At 35.0% G+C, this 19,832-nt stretch overlaps 1 protein-coding gene across 1 annotated transcript; it reads left to right on the forward strand.

Annotated features, from left to right (window-relative positions):
* Positions 1-6,704: 6,704 nt before the first annotated feature.
* Positions 6,705-18,353, forward strand: tubb4bl (tubulin, beta 4B class IVb-like). The gene is made up of 4 exons (XM_030141406.1): positions 6,705-6,878; positions 12,854-12,962; positions 13,075-13,185; positions 16,976-18,353. Exons 1-4 carry the CDS (start codon positions 6,822-6,824, stop codon positions 18,031-18,033), a joined length of 1,335 nt encoding a protein of 444 aa, XP_029997266.1. The 5' UTR covers positions 6,705-6,821; the 3' UTR covers positions 18,034-18,353.
* Positions 18,354-19,832: the final 1,479 nt, after the last annotated feature.

Below are 19,832 nucleotides of genomic sequence, written 5' to 3' on the forward strand. Positions count from 1 at the left end.
ACTTCAATCATAAACCAGAGCGACAAAACACTGCATGTAACAGGGTAAGGAAACAGGAAATAAACTCCTATTGGCCAGTGGCTGGAAGGCTCAGAACTGGTTGGTAAGTTGTTGCATGTATGGAATGCAATCATACAGGATATGCATGGGAACGTTTCATTGTTCATGTCTACAACAGGGGTGTCAAAGTCATTTTAGTTCAGGGGACATATTCAGCTAAATTTGATCTGCAGTGGGCCGAACCAGAAAAATAATAATGCAATAACCTATGAATAATGACAACTCCAAATTTTTGTCTTTGTTTTAGTGTAAAAAAAAAACATTAAATTATGAAAAGTACTTACTTTATAAACTATAAAATAAAAACCTGAAAAAAATTAATTTTAAATTTAAAAAAACGTAAGAAAATTTTATGCAATTTTAACAATATTATTCCTCAACTTAATGTGCTTAATTTTCTTTAGACATTTCAGGTTGTTCATATTTGTTCAGGTTATTCACATTTTAGTGTTACAGGATAGTTTGTAAATGTAAGTATTTTCATAATTTAATGTTATGTTTTGCACTAAAACAAAGAAAAAATATTTAAGTTGTTAATTCTAGATTTTTTTTTTGGCTTTATTCAAGATTTTTTTACTTAATTGAAGATTTTTATTTTTATTTTGGCTTAATTCAAGATTTTTTTTTTTTACTTAATTGAAGATTTTTTTTGGCTTAATTCAAGATTTTTTTTCTTAACTGAAGATTTTTTTTGGCTAAAGTGAAGATTTTTTTTTACTTAATTGAAGTTTTTTTTTTTTTTTTCTTAATTCAAGATTTTTTGCTGAATTTGAGATTTTTTTATGGCTTAATTGAAGATATTTTTTTACTTAATTAAAGATTATTTTTGGCTTAATTCAAGATTTTTTCCTTAATTCAAGCTAAAAAAATTTTTTGCTTAGTTCAATTCAAGATTGTGGAATTTTTGCACTTGGCAAAAACATCCCAGGGGCCGAACCGGACCCTTTGGCGGGCCGCATTTGGCCCCCGGGCCGCATGTTTGACACCCCTGATCTACACTGTAAAAAAAAATCCTGTTGTTTTTACAGAAAAGAACTGGCAGCTGTGGTTACCAGAACAATACTGTAAAAAACACATCCAACTGTAAACATATTTACAGAGTAACATGTGGATTTAACATTTTAAACATGTAGATTTAACACTGGATTTAAATGGTAAATGGACTGCGTTTATCTAGATCATTTTCTCCACCTTCATGGTGTCCAAAGCTCTTTCCAAAGCCCCCAGGTCCAACTGGGAACAATTTAGGGTTCAGTGTCTTCCATGGACACTTTAACATATGGACAGTCAGAGCCAGGATTGGAACCACCAACCCTTTGGTTATTGGACAAGCTGCTCTACCAACTCGACCAACCCATTAATTTACAAGTTTAAAATGTTAAATTGTTAAATGTTTACTTTTTTAGAACTTTTTTATTTAAAAAAAAACAAAAAAAACAAAAAAACAAAAGTAAATAGGCCATTATTTCAACATTATGGTCTTGCTATTTAAACGACACTGCATTGTTTTTAATTTACAGTTTTATTTTCTAAAAACAATAAAAATACATCATTTCTACATGCAAATCTGGTTTTGTTCACATACTCTTCCTGTAAAAACTACAGCTATATTTGATTTAATTGTTAACACAAAAATCTTTTCAAATAAACAACTTTGCATTGTATTGTCACTGACAGTTTTTTATGTTGCAGTTTTACAACTTTTTGGTGTTAATTCTACAGTCATTTTTTTATGGTGTATGTTCACAGCACCACGGCTGCACACTGACATTTTACACTGAACTCATTAATTCATGCCTGGACCGAGTCAACTGAGAGACAGATCATGTAAACTGGGTAAGCGGTAACAATATACAGCCCTGTTTTCATTAATAATTAAATTTATAAATAGTTTCACAGTGTGTATTGTACTGTTACTGGTGTGCAGAGTGTGTGGTTTTACTCGGGATACTTATGACAGCTCATAGTAATTAGAATATTTACATCATATTTGTGTTATCTTATCTACAGGCACAGATTTCACTGTTAGTCCTCCACAAAGAACATGAAATAGATGAAAAAACACCATAACTAAACTAGTATTGCCTAAAATTTGAAGGTTTGTATTAGTCAAGATTTTATTACTAATGTCTTCTGTTCAGTAAGTATAGGAATAAGAAGAAGAAGAAATAGAAGAAGTAGAACAAGAAGAACAACAAGAAGAACAACAACAACAACTGCACCCATACAATGTAAAAGTGAAACTGGGAGTAAATAAGTGTTACTTCTTCTCACTTCTTTTCAGGCTACTAAGGGTGTATATTAATAGTGAATTATTGTATTTTTTTATGTTTATTGTGTACACACAATGATGTGTATATAATACGTGGATGTGTATTATTTCTGTCTTACTGTGAAATTGGAAACAACACTGTACATAGAGTGCATGAGCTCAAAGTAAACCAATCAATCAATCAATAAGAAAAAAAAAGAAGTAAAAGAAGAAGACATAGATGGAAAAAAGAAGAAGAAGAAAAAGAAGAAAAAGAAACAGAAGAAAAAAAATAGAAGAAGAAATAGAAAAGAAAAAATAGAAAAGAAGAATAGAAGAAGAAAAAAAATACAAGAAGAAGAAATAGAAGAAGAAAAAGAAATAGAACAAGAAGAAAAAGAAGAAGAAATAGAAGAAGAAACAGAAGAAAAGAAGAAGCAGAAGAAGAAGAAATAGAAGAAGAAAAAGAAGAAAAGAAGAAATAGAAGAAGAAGAAATAGAAGAGAAGAAAGATAAAAAGAAGAAGAAATAAAAAAGGAAGAAGAAGAGAATAAGAGAAAAGAAGAAAGAATAAAGAAGAAGAAGAAGAAGAAGAAGAAGAAGAAGAAATAGAAGAAGAAGAAGAAGAAGAAGAAGAAGAAGAAGAAGAAGAAGCAGAAGAAAAAGAAGAAGAACCTTTATTATCATTATAAAATATTATTGTACAGTTCTGATCCAATCCAACTTTATTTCTAAAGCATTTTAAAACAGTTCAACAAAATTTGGATTCACACCAGGTCAGGTGTTCAGGTAAATACACACACCAGTTATACAGTCAAGAATAAAAAGTATAAGTATTAAAACAGTCAAGTAAAAAGGCACACACACTCACGTGCACACACACACTCACACAACACAGTGAGTCCAGTGTCACACACGTAGAATCCACAGGTGACAGTAAAGTCTGTGGTGTTCAGTGTTTTTCAGTAAAGTGTCAGTTTAACGTCCTGAGTTACAGCATCAGAGAACAATTACATTACAAAGGGACGGAAAAGACTCATGTCAAAAATGGTGTGATTTAGTACAAGCTTCATTTTGAACCAAACCCATTTGTGATTTTAAATATACTGGAATCTGCTTTTCTAAAACACAACACTTCCTTTATCATTTCACAATAAAAGCCCTGCAGCATTTCAACCTCTTTTTGCTTAGCAGAGCTTTTACTGTGACTGAATTCACACAATAACACCTCAGATGAAGGATCCATAACAGCAAAGTGTTAAAAATAGTTCCATTATACTGTTGAATATATTCATTTACATTTGTTGAAGCGTTTATTGTGCGTAACTGGGGCCATATTTTATGACAAACACTAGAATTTTATCCACGTTACTGAATATTTAACTACAAAATAAGCTGCAGGTTAGACCCCTATCAACATGCTCCTTATTTGCATTAAATTAATAAGAATACCTGTAGATACTTTTTTTTTCAGCTGTGCTTTAGACATTTTTAGGGATGTTGGAAGAATGAATATTAAACTGTGATACAGAAAATGTGAAAGCACTGTATATTTCATCTCTTTATGCCTGAATTTGTGTTTTACTTTGCATGAAATAAGACATTTCCACCATAAACTAACTCATAAAATTTACCACAGTGCAGTAAATGATGTGTTTAACACTAAAAAGTCCTCAAATTTCCCCAACCCCAATTAAATTCAATAAAAAATGAAAATAAATAGTGCTTACTGATGATAAATAGTCCTTACTATTATTGAATAACATATATATTGATATGTTTGTTTCGATGGTTTAGATGACATGAACAGTATGTGGGCTGCAGGATAAAACCTACTCACATATTAGGATCAGAAAAAACTATTTCTTTCCTATGACTTTCTAAGACGTTTATTAGAAGACAGAATATAAAGTAGGTTGCAGCTAAGAATAGATTCATCAGCACAGTGAACAACTGCTTTGACAGCTCAGCGTTGCTAAATTTGAAGAAAAGAACCAGGATTCAACTGCTGCACTTAATGACTTAATCTTACAACACATTAATTTAGACTTGTTTTTAATTTTAATGCAAAAAATCTTTTTTTTTTAGGTTTATAATATTTTTTATCGGTTAATCCATAAAGACCCAAACAGTCACTGGCAATGAAAATCATCTACTGATCTAAAATGTTTAATCACTTCTGAACCACTAAAACTATTGATATGTTTAAATAACTGGTGTAAAATACAGTTTGTCGTCTTTTCATGGTCATCAGATATGACCCATTTGGACGTTCAGAGGCTCTGTAGTTACCATGGAAACACTGTCATCTTCTACAACATTGATTCAATTCAATTCAACTTTATTTGTATAGCCCAATATCACAACAAGGTTATCTCAAAGGGCTTTACAGAGGCAGTTGGAGTAAACAACAGTCAAATAAACAGCAAGAAAATGAGTAGTGTCCAGGGCATCCCCCGTCCTTAGACCCTCCTTCTCGGCAAGGAAAAACTCAAAACCCAGTGGGAAAAGGGAGAAACCTCGGGGAGAACCACAGTGAGGGAGAGATCCACTCCCATGGACGGACAGGCTAGAGATGCACCAGGACTGATGGACGTCCATTTGCAGATGTAGTTCCAGTCTGCAAGGATGCAGTAGGGTGGACACATGGGGGGTCCATCCCGCTGGATGAGACAGGCAGGAGCGAGGAGGCCCATCCACAGTGGTGAGGCCAAGGACGTCCATCCAGGACAGGTGGGGGAGGGGGTCAGGACACAGGACAGGGCAGGACACAGATGGGTCAGCGCAGATCCTGTCATCATTGGCTCCCAAGCGGTTACAACTGAAAAGTAGCCACTCCCCCGGAGGGGAGTGGGGAAAGGGGACACCAGGTGAATAGTACTGCACAAACTAAGTTGGCTAAATATTAAAAATATAAGTGCAGACCAGAATGGTACGTAGAACCAGAAACAGAAGATAGGACTCAGTGCCTGTACTTCCCCCAGCATTCTTGCTCCTAGGGCAGCTTAGACTGAACTGTGGGTTCAGTCTGGTTTGAACTAGCCTGACCATAAGCTTTTTCAAATAGGAATGTTTTTAGTCTGACCTTAAATGTAGAGACTGTGTCGGCCTCTTTAATGTTAGCAGGAAGCTGATTCCATAAAACAGGAGCTTGGTAACTAAAGGCTCTAGCTCCTACTGTACTTTTACAGACCCTGGGAACTACCAGTAGACCAGCATTCTGAGAACGAAGGGTTCTGTTGGGATGGTACGGCACTAGAGCGTCTCTGAGATAGGAGGGGCCCATACCATTAATGGTCTTGTATGTGAGAAGGAGGATTTTGAATCTAATTCTAAACTCGATTGGAAGCCAGTGAAGGGCTTGGAGCACAGGGGTGATGTGGTCTCTTCTATTTGTTCCTGTTAGTAGTCTCGCTGCCGCGTTCTGAACCAGTTGAAAACTTTTTAGAGAGCTTTTAGTGATTTAACTGATTTAACTGATTTAACCCTTTCATGCACGAATTATGAGAACCTTAATCAAATTTTTTTCCTGAGTGTTTTTATTCCTCTTTAGGCATGAAAAAAACAATGCGATTGAAAATTTTCTTCTGAAAAATAAATATAAAAAAATAAAATTAAAATTAAAAAAAAAAAAAAAAAAAAATGTTAAAAAAAATAATTATGAAAACAAATTCTTATGAACCTATTTTGCATGAAGCTGCAAAAACGTCCACTCAGCTGGACACCACACGTTTAATTTTTGACGCACAAAAACATGAATTTACTGATAAATTGTGTGAAAACTATGGGGGGGGCTTGTGATTCTGGGGGTTTATGCTCAGGAGAGATCTAGATAATGTTACCAATTCATGCCAGAAAAGATATGTAGTGTCTTAAAACTTTAATAAAGATATGTGTTAAAAAAAAAAAAAAAAAAAAAAAGAACAACAAAAATCCATGAATATACAACAGAACAGCTGTAGAATAGCCGTCTACTGTGGTGACCAGTATACAAGAAAGGGTTAAATGTGTACATGTACCAACTTCATTTTTAAGCAGAGAAAGCTCATGATTTGAAGCTTAACTTACTAACCACCATGAATTATTTTTTAGAGTGTAGTCTGTAAAGTTGAACCCTTTAAAACATCCTGTCCAAACTGAACTCAGAGTAAACCCCTTTGACCTTGCTGTTAAAATGTGCAGCTTTTACACTTACTTATTTCCTCCTGTGGGTGTTTGATGTGGGAGTGGGTAAGAATAATGAGAATCTTATTGATGAGTGATGCAGCTCCTCTCATCCTATCCGCCTTTTCCACGGCTCTTGGTTCCTCCCTCTCTCCTCCGGTCTTTGGTTGCCATGGCGATGACGTCAAGTTGCACCACCGCTTCAGCCCAGTAGACGGACTAAGAGGCGGCGCAACTAACCCAGGATCCGACAAACTGCAGGAGCCATCATCCTGGCATTCTCCGCTTCTTCGGATTCCCATCTGCAGCTCCGGTCCTCCTTCTTTTTTCTACTCATCCATCCAAAATGCGCGAAATTGTGCATTTGCAAGCCGGTCAGTGCGGAAACCAGATCGGAGCTAAGGTAGTTTTCTGCTTTTCTGTTTGGTTTTGGTTTGTTTATTTGTTGCATTTTGGTCAATCTTGTGCAGGCTTCTCTAATCCATCCCCCGAATTCTCTAGAAGAAACCCCCCTGGAGCGTCTTCTTTAGATTCAATCTGATTTTTTTTTTTTAATCAAACACAGTCTAAATCACTTTATTTTGCTTAAATATATCATCTCTGCACTTATATATATCGTTAAAATGGATTAATTCGAGGTGATTTGTCCAACAAATCAAAAAAATCAATGCAAAAAGCTAAAATGTGCAGAAATAGCCTCATGCATGGCAAAAAAGTGTTTAATTTTATTTTTTTAAGTCGTGTTGCATTCAATTAAATAAGACAATGGCTGTAATATTAATAATTCAACCTTATTGTGATTGTATGTGCTGTCCACCCTCCCCCACATTTAGACTTATGTATGACCTATTTCCTCCAAACACACCCTTTAAACCATTTTCTGTTGTGAAGTCAGTCAATCCAAACACATTACTTATTTTATTGTATGTGTTTAGTGATATAATAGTGTATTCCCTGTTCGGTGCATGTTAGAACAGTGTGTTCCTGGATCACTGAATACTGTTACTTATCAGATTATTGCCATCTGCTTGATGACTGCTGAGACAGTCTGTATTTGAGTCTAATAGGCTGCACTTATGACCTGCATTCAGCTGGAGAATTAAACAGGCTTACAGCTCTGCCCGGTTAAAAATAGCACAATATGTGTTGTTTTAGACGACTGTGTGACTGCTGTCTTTTTGGGCTTGAATTAAAACTGGATCTTGAAGCTGGAATTTGGACTATCTTTTTTTTTTCTTTTTTTTTTTTACCCCTATAGACTCAGTGCTACTTTTGTGGCAACTACAAAAAACATATTTTTCTCTCTATTTAACCCTTTATAGGAAACTCATTGAAATAGTCCAAAATTCAAAATATCAACCGTAGTGTGTGATTGGACATCGTCATTTACCTCCTCATCAGTTGGTGTGACAACAGTGTCCCTCCTTAGATAGATAGATAGATAGATAGATAGATAGATAGATAGATAGATAGATAGATAGATAGATAGAACGATAGATAGAACGATAGATAGAACGATAGATAGATAGATAGATAGATAGATAGATAGATAGATAGATAGATAGATAGATAGATAGATAGATAGATAGATAGATAGATAGATAGATAGAATGACAGAACGATAGATAGAACGATAGAACGATAGAACGATAGATAGATAGATAGATAGATAGATAGATAGATAGATAGATAGATAGATAGATAGATAGATAGATAGATAGATAGATAGATAGATGGAATGACAGAACGATAGATAGAACGATAGAACGATAGAACGATAGATAGAACGATAGATAGAACGATAGATAGATAGATAGATAGATAGATAGATAGATAGATAGATAGATAGATAGATAGATAGATAGATAGAATGACAGAACGATAGACAGAACGATAGATAGAACGATAGAACGATAGAACGATAGAACGATAGAACGATAGATAGATAGATAGATAGATAGATAGATAGATAGATAGATAGATAGATAGATAGATAGATAGATATTTTATTGATCCTTTGTAGGAAATTTTGGCATAAATCAGGGGTGTCAAACTCATTTTAGTTCAGGGGCCACATTCAGCCTAATATGATCTAAAGTGGGCCGGACCAGTAAAATAATATAAATAATAGGATAAGAACTTATAAATAATATCAACTCTAAAGTTTTCTCTGTTTTTGAGTGAAAAATAAATAAAATTCCAGAATGAAAATGTTTACATCTGCGAACTGTACTTGAACCTTAACATGAACAAATATGAACAACCTGAAAAATAAGTGCAATTTTAACAATATTACGCCTCAGTTTATCATTTTTGTGACAACTTACAGATCACAGAGGATCTTCAAATACACAAAACATTCAGTAAATGGCAGAATATTGGTATAATTCCACATACTTCTCTTAAGACATTTTAGTTTGTTCATATTTTTGTAAAAGGCTAGTCTGTAAATGTAAACATTTTTATGTAATTTTCCTTTTTTTTTTTTTTTTTTTACACTAAAAAAAAAGAGAATTAGCTTTTTTCATTATTTATAGGTCATTATGATAACATCCTAGATTGTTAATATCTTCAGTGTAATTTTTGCATTTCACAAATTCATCCCATGGGCCGGATTGGACCCTTTGGCAGGCCGATTTTGGCCCCCGGGCCGCATGTTTGACACCTGTGGCATAAAACATCTGAGAAGCACTTGCTAAAATGTGAACACATGCAACAAAATAACTGTTACAAGGGCATAAATAGAGGTAGACCGATATATCATCCAGCCGATATATTGATTTTTTTTTTTTTTCAATATCGGCCATCAGCCTTCATTTTTTTTTTTGTTGGTTTGTTGGTTTGAAAGCCAATATTTGATCAGTAGTAAAAATGTTATAAGATATTTGATCAGGCACCTGTGTGGGCAGCACTTGAAGTTCAATAAATGTTAAAAGAGTACTAGGTGTATGTGTATTAATAATCTCATTTGCCGCATAAAAATCTTTTATGAGTGTTATCTGAGTGTTTCAGTTGTATTTTACAGTTAAAAGAATAAAATAAAAATTGACCTTAAATATCGGCCTCAAAAATCGGCTGTAGATATCAGCTATCGGCTGACCAAATTTTTCAAAATCGGCATCAACCTTAGAAAAACCTTGAGTCATAAACTGACAAAAATCACTCATATTTGCTATGTACAACATCAAAATTTTCCATACAACCTCTCTGGATCACTGTATAGGAATGATTCAGAGAGGTTTTATAGAAATTTTTTGTAAAAAAAAAAAACAACATTCTTGACCTCACTAAGGCACAGGATTGGCCCCATATTTAATGTTTGCGAAAATTACCAAAAATAGTCACTTGCCTGATAAAGGGTAAACTGTTCTTACGTGTTTTATCACCATTTATTATAATATTATCGACTGTATTTTGCATTTTTTTAACCCTTTCATGCACAGTGGTCACTACAGTGGACAGCTATTCAAAGCTGTTCTTTTGTACATTCACCAATTTTGTGGTTTTAGTTCCATATCAGTCAACACTGTGGACACTTATGCATCATCCCTAACACTGATATTCATCCCATTAATGTAACTTTGCTGTTCTTGATAAACCTGATCTGCACTAACATGTTTGAGTGTAAATCAATTGCTTGTTATTGTTATTAGACTGTAATTAACAGGGGGTTTTTTTAAACAAAAGGGTTTTTTTTTGCATATTATCTCCATAAAGTGAGTAATATTTAGTATTATAGTATGTTAGAGTGTGAGAAAATATCAGACTAGCAGCATTAAAAATTTTATTATTTCATAGTTTTCACACAGTATGTCAGTAAACACGTCTTTTCTTCAAAAATGTAAATGTATGGTGTCCAGTTGACTGAACATTTTTGCAACTCCATGAAAAATAGGTTCATAAAAATTTTCAATCACATTGTTTTTTTAATGCCTAGAGGAATAAAAGCACTCAGGAAAAAAATCGTTATTAAGGCTCTCGTAATTCATGCATGAAAGGGTTAAAGGGAAAATCAGGTATTTTCTTATATGTAATTCCCTGATCGTGTAGATGTTCATAAAAACTCAGATTAAAGTTGATGGTTATTATATCAGAAAAAGAGAAAACTGAAGAAAAAGTGACTTTTTTAGCAAATAAATCATTAATATAAACCGTGTTCATTTATATTGCTGCATAAAAATCTTAATTATCTGAGTGTTTCAGTTGTATTTTACCGTCATTGTGCTTAAAAAAAAAAAATTGGCCTTAAATATTGGCCTCAAAAATTGGCTGTAGATATCAGCTATCAGCTGACCAAATTTTACAGAATCGACATCAGCCTTAGATAAACCCATATCAGTCGACCTCTAGTCATAAACTGAGAAAAGTCACTCACATTCACTATTTACTGCTTCAAATTTTCTATAAAACCTCTCTAAATCACTGTGTAGTGTTATAACAAAAAACAACATTCTTGACCTCACTGAGGCACAGGATTGGCCCCATATTTAATGTTTGTAGAAATTACCAAAAATAGTCACTTGCCTGATAAAGGGTAAACTGTTCTTAAGTGTTTTATCACCATTTAGTATAATATTATCCTCTGTATTTTGCATTTTTTTAAGTTAAATTCAGGTATTTTCCTTTATTTAATTTACTGATCATGCAGATGTTCATAAAAGCTCAGATTAAAGTTGAGGGTTATTATATTAAAAACATAGAATTGAAGAAAAAAGTTACTTTATCAGCAAGTCTATCATTAACTGAACATAAATCAAGTGTTTCCATCCACTGTCATTGAAGCAACTCCACAGGTTTTACTGGTGAATCAATGTTGTAGAAGATGATAGTGTTTCCATGGTAACAGAGCCTCTGAACGTCCAGATGGGTCATATGTGATGACCATGAAAAGATGACAAACTGTATTTTACACCAATTATTTACATGTATTGATAAGATTAGTGGATTAGAAGTTATTAAATATTGTATATCGGTAGATGAGTTTGGTTGCCAGTGGTTGTTTGGGTTGTTATGAGTTCAAATACACTGAATCCTGGTATTGTTTTGATTCTTATCTCTGTTTAGGATTTGTAAGAAATTCTTGGTCGTTCTTTCCAAAAACTCTCCAACTCTTTTAAATGATAATATTAACGCAACATGATTTTCTGGCTTGTGCTACACTGCTGTTTGTACCGAAAATATGTGACGAACGCGGTTTAGAATTGTGTAACTGACATTCTACTGACATTACACTGGGTTACAAAAAAAATGTTTTTTGCAAGTTGTCTAGGTTTTTTCAACTGAATTAGGACCGTTTTGCACCGCTAAATCCAAAAATGACATCTGTTTTTCTCAATCAGGTCAGGTTTTTTTTAGCTAATTTGATTTTGAAAAATTTGATCTTCTCACAAAATTGATTACATTTTTGTGACTTTATCAGTTGATTTTTTTATATAGTTCTCACCCAAAATAGGTTTTAAGAGAAAAAAAATCATTTTCTAACAGGATGTATTTCTTATTTATTATGTATTCACCGCAGATGTAGCAGAATACGTCAGGCTTATTTTTGCAAGATCTTCTAGTCGAAGCCATTTCATTCCCCTGTAATATTAAAAAAACCATTAATCATAAATTGGCAAAAGTAAAATCTTCAGAACTCGTTGATTGCAAGAAATATGATAGAATTTTGTATCATATGATGTGAAAATGCCCATAAATGTAAGCAAAAATGTTAAAAAGCCAATATGTAGCATAGTTCAGAAAGTTGACCTGATTGAGCAAATTTAATGTGATTTTTGGATTCAGCACACCAAAATTATCCTAAATCAGCTCAAAAAACTTAAATAAGAAATTTGTTGTTGACCAGTGTAATAGAACTAAACGTTTTTTTTGTTATCTGAAAAAAATGACTTTTTTCAGATAGGAGGTTTTGTATTCTGGCCATCAATATGTAGTTTACCACCACCAGAGGGGGAATGTGAGAGCGGATGAATAATGGGTGAATAATGTAAAGGGTTTTGGGGGCCTAGAAAAGCGCTATAGAAATCTAATCCATTATTATTATTAGTGGACATGAATGTGAATCATAACACAATTAGATTTATCATTTAGTCATTTAGATTTATACTGAACTGTATTAGCATATTAGCAACACAACCTGATAAAAACATAATTCTTTTTGCATAGTTCAGAAAGTTGACCTGATTGAGCAAAATTAATGTGATTTTTGGATTCAGCACACCAAAATTATCCTAAATCAGCTCAAAAAACTTAAACAATAAATTTGTTGTTGACCAGTGTTATAGATCAGAGGATGGTTTCGGTCGCCTGTTTCGCCTGTTTGGGTCTTTAAGGGTTAACCTCGGTCTAACTGAGCTTCATTTGTCTGTTTTCTCTCAGTTCTGGGAGGTGATCAGTGATGAGCATGGCATCGATCCCACCGGTACCTACCACGGTGACAGTGATTTGCAGCTAGACAGGATCAGCGTCTACTACAATGAGGCCACAGGTAGGACAGGTTCACAGCTCCACTGCTATGCAAAAGGATTTGCATGAACATCCAGGATTTACATTCAATGCAGAAGAAGATTTAAAGAGATGACGCTGTCGGTGCATTTCAGGTGGAAAGTACGTTCCCCGAGCCATCCTGGTGGATCTGGAGCCTGGTACGATGGACTCGGTCAGGTCTGGTCCCTTCGGGCAGATCTTCAGACCCGACAACTTTGTCTTTGGTGAGATCATTAAGTGAAGATGCACCTGTCAAAATAAAAAATATATATATATCCTGTTGGGGCAAATTATTAAATTTAGAAATAGTTTCACTGTGTGCATTGTGTTGAGTGTGATGTTTTTCTCAAGAGAGTTGTATTGTAGTTAAAATATTTAGCATCATTTTATTATTAATAATAATAATAATAATAATAATAATAATAATAATAATAAAAATAATAATAACACTGGTCAACAACAAATTTATTAAGTTTTTTGAGCTCATTTAGGATAATTTTGGTGTGCTGAATCCAAAAATCACATTAAATTTGCTCAATCAGGTCAACTTTCTGAACTATGCTACATATTGGCTTTTTAACATTTTTGCTTACATTTATGGGCATTTTCACATCATATGATACCAAATTCTTTCATATTTCTTGCAATAAACGAGTTCTGAAGATTTTATTTTTGCCAATTTATGATTAATGGTTTTTTTTTTATATTACAGGTGAATGAAATGGCTTCGACGAGAAGATTTTGCAAAAATAAGCCTGACGTATTTTGCTACATCTGCGGCGAATACACCATTGTACCTAACAGGAATCCTGTTAGAAAATGATTTTTTTCTTTTAAAACCTATTTTGGGTGAGAACTATATAAAAATCAACTGATAAAGTCACAAAAATGTAATCAATTTTGTGAGAAGATCAAATTTTTCAAAATCAAATTAGCAAAAAAACCTGACCTGATTAAGAAAAACAGATGTCATTTTTGGATTTAGCGGGGCAAAATGGTCCTAATTCAGTTGAAAAAACCTAGACAACTTGCAAAACACATTTCTTGTAACCCAGTGTAATAATTAATACCAAAATAAGATTGGTAAGCACACTTTATGAAACTTGTGACTTGATTCCTGTTAGGTACAATGGTGTATTCACCGCAGATGTAGCAGAATACGTCAGGCTTATTTTTGCAAGATCTTCTAGTCGAAGCCATTTCATTCACCTGTAATATTAAAAAAAAACATTAATCATAAATTGGCAAAAGTAAAATCTTCAGAACTCGTTTATTGCAAGAAATATGATAGAATTTTGTATCATATGATGTGAAAATGCCCATAAATGTAAGCAAAAATGTTAAAAAGCCAATATGTAGCATAGTTCAGAAAGTTGACCTGATTGAGCAAAATTAATGTGATATTTGGATTCAGCACACCAAAATTATCCTAAATCAGCTCAAAAAACTTAAACAATAAATTTGTTGTTGACCAGTGTTATATTTTGTGAGAAGATCAAATTTTTCAAAATCAAATTAGCAAAAAAACCTGACCCGATTGAGAAAAACAGATGTCATTTTTGGATTTAGTGGTGCAAAATGGTCCTAATTCAGTTGAAAAAACCTCAACAACTTGCAAAAAAACATTTTTTTTGTAACCCAGTGTAATAATAATAGCTTTATTTATACAGCACCTTTTAAAAACAAAGTGTACAAAGTGCTTTTGACAGACAAGTAAAGGGCACAACAGCAGGATACAAGATGCAAGTAAAAACACTAAAACAGAAGCAACACAATAGAGATGTGTACAACAATGCAGAAGCATGACACTTTGAATTAATTAAATTAATCTGAATAAAGTGGGGAAGGAATAACGTAACATGATGCGGTCAAATCGATGAAAAAATAAAGGAGTGAGATAAAGCAGCATCATGTCTGAGAATATAAACCAACAATCAAACAGGATAAGATTTAAATTTTAAAAATTAAAATGAAAAATTAAAAGGGACAATTAAAATTAAAAGGGACAATACTACACATATATTTCACCATTTGTCCACTGCAAAAAAAACATGAAACACGAAAAACACTATTACTTTACTAGTATTTCCTCAACTGTTAAGACAGTTTATATTAGAATCAGGATTTTATGACTAATTTCCTGTGTTCAATAAGTAACAAGTGGTGCCAGACACAACAACAAACCCCTCCCTTTGCATGTATTGTAGCTTATATGCACCAAGTTTGAAGTAAATTGAAACAAAATTGATGTTTTTATAGACATTTGAAATTTCGCCCATTATAAGTAAATGGGAGGAAAAAAATATGTAAAAAAAATTCGTAAATAATTTTAACTTTGACCTACTTTTAGCAAAATGTAATCAGATCTGTTCTGGGTCACTGGCAATCTTTAAACCCAATTTGGTATGAATTCATCCAATAGTTTTTTCTGCTACAGACATTTGAAATTTTACACATTATAAGTAAATGGGAAAAAAAAAAAGATTTGGAAAAATTCATAAAAAATCTTTAACTTTGATTTACTTTTCCCAAAATGTAATCAGATCTATTCTGGGTCACTGGCAATATATAAACCTAATTTGGTATGAATTCAACTAATAGTTTTGCTGCTAGAGAGTTAACAAACAAACGAAGAAACAAACCAAACCAAAAATAATACCCCTTGCTTTCCCTTCAGGGGGAGGAGTAAAACTGTCCCTATATAGTACATATTTAAGCACAAGCCTCATTTTGAACCATCCCCATTTGTGATCTTTATTGTACTGATATCTGCTTTTCTAAAACACAGCACTTCCTTTATCGTTTCAAAATAAAAGCCCTCTAGTGTTTCAGTGGATACTAACCTCGTTTTGCTTAGAAGAGCTTTTACTGTGACTGAATTCAGACAAGAACGCCTCAGACAAACGATCTATAACAACAAAGTGTTGAGAATAGTTACATTATACTGTTGAATATATTCATTTAACTTTGTTGTGTACATTGTGCATATTTTATGACAAATACTAGAATTTTATCAAATTATTGAGTCTTTAACTACAAAATGAGCCATAGGTTAGACCTCTGTTAACATACTTCTAGTTTGCATTATTAGCATTATTGGTATTTCTTAGGTCTTAAATGTTTATAGGTCACTCATAGAAATACTCTGAAATTCAACATTTCAGCCTCAGTGTGTTATTGGAGGACATAACAAGACTTTATTACTGTTGTGAAACTTTTCAGAATTGTTTATTGCCATGAACAAAATAAAGGTCAATGAAGTTACTATATTTAGTATGCATAAGTGGCAAAAAAGAGAAATCCAAGAAGTAAATATAAAAAAAAAAAAAACAAACAAACAAACAAACAAAAAACAGGAAAATGAGTAATGTCCCGATCTGGATTTTTTTGCTTTCAATCCTATCCAATTTTTTTTACAATTAGTTTTGCTGATACCGATCTGATACCGACTTCTTACAATGAAATTTTGATTTAAATTTGGAGTCATTATTTATAGGTTATTATACTATTATTTTCCTTTTCCCTACCTTTGGAAACCTTAATTTGAGGGAGCAGGACGTGTGTTTACCCGCCCCAGAACCAGGTCTGGATTAGCCCGATCTTGTGACTCAATCCGATCTGATCTTCTAAAAAATGCCAGATCGGCAGCCGATACCAATCCGTAGATTGGATCTGGACATCCCTGAAGAAAATCACATGTAAGGTAGAAGGAACATGTACAGTATTTTAGAACTTTAGAACATCTCTTTTAGAACATTACAACAACTTAAGTGCTGATGCAGACACATTCCCTTTGAACATCATTCCTTACATTAGTACCATTCCTTCATGGTACCTAACAAAGCAGGTACACTCACTGTTCATGCAGAGGTGGACCTTACAGACCCTGGAGACCACATTGGACCTGAGATTGTTGACTCACTGTCCTCACTGTCACTGTCTTGCAATGTGTGCAGAAATGACCAAAAATAGTCACTTGCCTGGTAAAGTGTTAACTGTGTTGTCTATAAACAGGCCAGAGCGGCGCTGGAAACAACTGGGCCAAGGGTCACTACACCGAGGGCGCCGAGCTGGTGGACTCCGTTCTGGACGTGGTGAGGAAAGAGGCGGAGAGCTGCGATTGCCTCCAGGGTTTCCAGCTGACTCACTCCCTGGGCGGTGGCACTGGGTCCGGTATGGGCACCCTGCTCATCAGCAAGATCCGCGAAGAGTACCCCGACCGCATCATGAACACCTTCAGCGTGGTGCCTTCTCCCAAAGTGTCCGACACCGTGGTGGAGCCCTACAACGCCACCCTGTCCGTCCACCAGCTGGTCGAGAACACGGACGAGACCTACTGTATTGACAATGAAGCCCTCTATGACATCTGCTTCCGTACGCTTAAACTCACCACCCCCACGTACGGAGATCTCAACCATTTGGTGTCCGCCACCATGAGCGGCGTGACCACCTGCCTGCGTTTCCCCGGCCAGCTCAATGCCGACCTCCGCAAGCTAGCCGTCAACATGGTGCCATTCCCGCGTCTGCACTTCTTCATGCCCGGTTTCGCGCCCCTCACCAGCAGGGGGAGCCAGCAGTACCGCTCCCTGTCCGTGCCCGAGCTCACCCAGCAGATGTTCGACGCCAAGAACATGATGGCGGCCTGCGACCCGCGTCACGGCCGTTACCTCACCGTGGCGGCGGTCTTCAGGGGTCGCATGTCCATGAAGGAGGTGGACGAGCAGATGTTGAATGTACAGAACAAGAACAGCAGCTACTTCGTCGAATGGATCCCCAATAATGTGAAGACCGCCGTCTGCGACATCCCGCCGCGCGGCCTCAAAATGGCCGCCACCTTCATCGGTAACAGCACGGCCATCCAGGAGCTGTTCAAGCGCATCTCCGAGCAGTTCACCGCCATGTTCCGTCGTAAAGCCTTCCTCCACTGGTACACCGGCGAGGGCATGGACGAGATGGAGTTCACCGAAGCCGAGAGCAACATGAACGACCTGGTGTCCGAGTACCAGCAGTACCAGGACGCCACCGCCGAGGAGGGCGAGTTCGAGGAGGAGGGAGAGGAAGAGGTCGCCTAAGTCGTCCGTCCGTCCGTCCAGCTGCCTGCCATTTTACCTCACCCCCCCCTTCCATCCCATCCCTCTCATCACGAATTGAAGGATCCACAACACTATGATAAAACGGTCTCCATCTTGATCACTGTTGCACTAGTGTTAGACGTTGGTGTTAACTGATACTAGTGAAGTTTTTGGTTCCAATGTTTTTTGTATGTTGTGAATGCACTGATTTATCCACATCCTTGCATCTTCCCTGTCATTGCCTTGCCGAATAAAAAGCAAGTGATTTTAACTGTGAAGCCTTGATATTGGAGAAAGATTAAAATCTGATTAAAAGGCCACTTTGACTGCGGAGGTTTTATTGATTCTGTTGATGTTTGAGATTGTATTAGTTATGAATGAACATGTAAATGCTGCAATGTGGGAACAAAAACCCAACTTGTATTACATAGTTTATTATTAGGCCTTAAAATGAGGAATATTTGAATCTGTAAGAACATATATGTGGCATCCAAAGGAACTATTATTTTATTCCATTTTATTTTATTTATTTTACCTTTATTTAACCAGGAAAACCTCATTGAGATTCTTGACTCTTTTTTTTTTTATTATCTTTTTATTGAACATTATAAAATACATTCCACATACAGCTGGTACATAATGGCTGAGTTCTTTTTTTCCATCTCTTTCCACTCTCCTCCAAATGTAATTACTTTAAATTAAACATGACAATCAAAAAATAGAAAATATAGGGGAAAAAAAAGAGAGAGATAAAGACATCCTCATTCTTTTACTTTAAATCAAATTAGGGAATGACCATTCCTTTCCAAGCAAATAAAATTATGCACAGGACTTCATGGTTCTATGCATTCCACCATACATTTTGACCGGTTACACTGACAGGGTTTTATTATGTTACCAGTGCAGGGAATATATTAAACCAAAACAAATACACAAATATAATTAACAAGAAAAAACCAAACCTCTGTAGCATGAACTAGGTTTTTTTGTTTGTTTTTTTTCCCACAATATACATCTCAGATAAAATCAGACCTAATTGGTTTTATGTACTCTATCCAGTTTTCCCAAATTCTTTTAAATCTATCCACTTCCAGTCTAAGAGAAAAATCTTGACTCTTTTTCAAGAGTGTCCTGGCCAAGACAGGCAGCAGTACATTAAATAGTTACAGACACAGACTTCCATACATAAAACCAATAATAGAAAGCACATAGACAAGTCAAACCTTCCAAAGTCAACTCTGCAAAAAGTGCTCATGAAATGCAGATAAAGTACGTAAGGTAAAACATCTGCAGCCAGATGTCTCCCTCTCTTAAGTCATACAACATCCTCTTAAAAGTGTCCAACGAAACCAGATCCTTAAGTTTCAGGTCTTTTTGTAGTTCGTTCCAGGCGAATTGGGCCGCATACCTGAAGGCCTTTTTCCCCTGTTCAGTTCTAACTTCAGGAATGGACAAGAAGAAAAGATCCTGAGAGCGCAGATTTAACCCCTAAAAAATTATATTAATATTCATCTACTATAAAAATATAATAAATCAGGACAATGGATGTTTTTTTCAACTTTTGCTCAAAGTTTAGACCCTAATGTTAATAAAACTACATCAAAAGTGTATTTTAGTGCAAACTTTAATGTTCAAACATGATTTTTAATCTTTGTGGGGTGAAATATACGTTATTAAAAATCTCCAACACGAACAATTAATTGATGTATATCATCATCAATCCCGCCAAAAAAAAAAACAGGCGAGGTTAAAAATTCTAATTTCTCTTTTAGTTTGTTACAGTTTACTCAGGCATAGTA

The sequence above is a fragment of the Sphaeramia orbicularis genome, chromosome 8, assembly GCF_902148855.1.
Source record: "Sphaeramia orbicularis chromosome 8, fSphaOr1.1, whole genome shotgun sequence".
In the NCBI taxonomy this organism is placed as follows: domain Eukaryota; kingdom Metazoa; phylum Chordata; class Actinopteri; order Kurtiformes; family Apogonidae; genus Sphaeramia; species Sphaeramia orbicularis.